The sequence below is a fragment of the Emiliania huxleyi genome (genome assembly GCF_000372725.1).
Source record: "Emiliania huxleyi CCMP1516 unplaced genomic scaffold EMIHUscaffold_5396, whole genome shotgun sequence".
NCBI classification, from domain to species: Eukaryota; Haptophyta; order Isochrysidales; family Noelaerhabdaceae; genus Emiliania; species Emiliania huxleyi.
The window spans coordinates 1-924 of NW_005197948.1; the positions used below are offsets into that span (position 1 = coordinate 1).

Consider the following 924-nt stretch of genomic DNA (forward strand, 5'->3'; position numbering starts at 1 on the left):
CTGCTGCTTGCGATGCAGAGCAGCGCTCGCGAGTCGGTTGGATCGGATGCTGTGGCGAATGCAGGGGAGCGTGCTGTCGCGGCCGTGCAAACGTGCCTTGCCCAGGCGCTGCTTTTAGAAGCGGGAGCCGCGGGACTCACGGGGGTCGTGTCGGTCAAGGCGGCCTCCATGCTCGACCTCACCGGCCTGATGCCCGCTTTTGTGATCGCTCTCACTGGCTTGGCCGTCCTGCCTCTTCAGCGCTATCGGCTGCAACTCGATCTTCAGCAGCGGGTTGACGAGCTGAGCAGTTCCTTGAACGAGGCGCTGCAAACTCACCTGGAAGCTGAGCTGCAGCACGCGGTGACACGCTCACTGGCGGCCGTCAAGCCGTTTCGAGAGCACGTCGAGCGAGAGCACGCCGCCCACGAAGAGAGGCGGGGCATGCTCGACGCGGTGAAGGCTGAACTGAGCGCCATGCACTTGGCATTGGAGAGGGCGGAGCGCCCGGCGGTGTCTATTGTCGAGCCAAAGACTTGAGATACTGAAGGGCGAACAGGTGAGACGTCCCTGTCTCACGGGTGTTTCGTCCCTGTCTCAACGCCCCCCGGGGCAGTGTCACAAATGCGTCTCAGTAATGTCTCACAAACTCGCACCGATCTCTGAGTTGAGTCTCCTCAATCGCCAAATTGCGGCTCAGGGGCTCAGCATGGTCTCTCTAACGGACCTGAGACGACTCATCAAGCAGCGGCTTGTGGCGTCTCACTGACTCACTCTCAGGACCAAACCCCGCCCTGCGCCGCGTCTCATTGTGGCTCAGCACTGTCTCAGAGAAGGAAGTGAGACGACTCACTTCGCTCAGGACTGTGACGTCTCAGCCCAGCCGTGAGACTGAGTGATACGCGGCCGAAAGAGACGAATGTGAGACGCATCCGAGACGCACCT

General features: G+C 61.1%; 1 protein-coding gene across 1 annotated transcript; it reads left to right on the forward strand.

Moving 5' to 3' along the window:
• Positions 1-12: 12 nt before the first annotated feature.
• Positions 13-519, forward strand: EMIHUDRAFT_256874 (hypothetical protein; the record flags this gene model as incomplete). Its single annotated transcript, XM_005765698.1, has 1 exon — positions 13-519. The coding sequence occupies one exon, from the start codon at positions 13-15 to the stop codon at positions 517-519; it is 507 nt and encodes a 168-aa protein (XP_005765755.1).
• Positions 520-924: the final 405 nt, after the last annotated feature.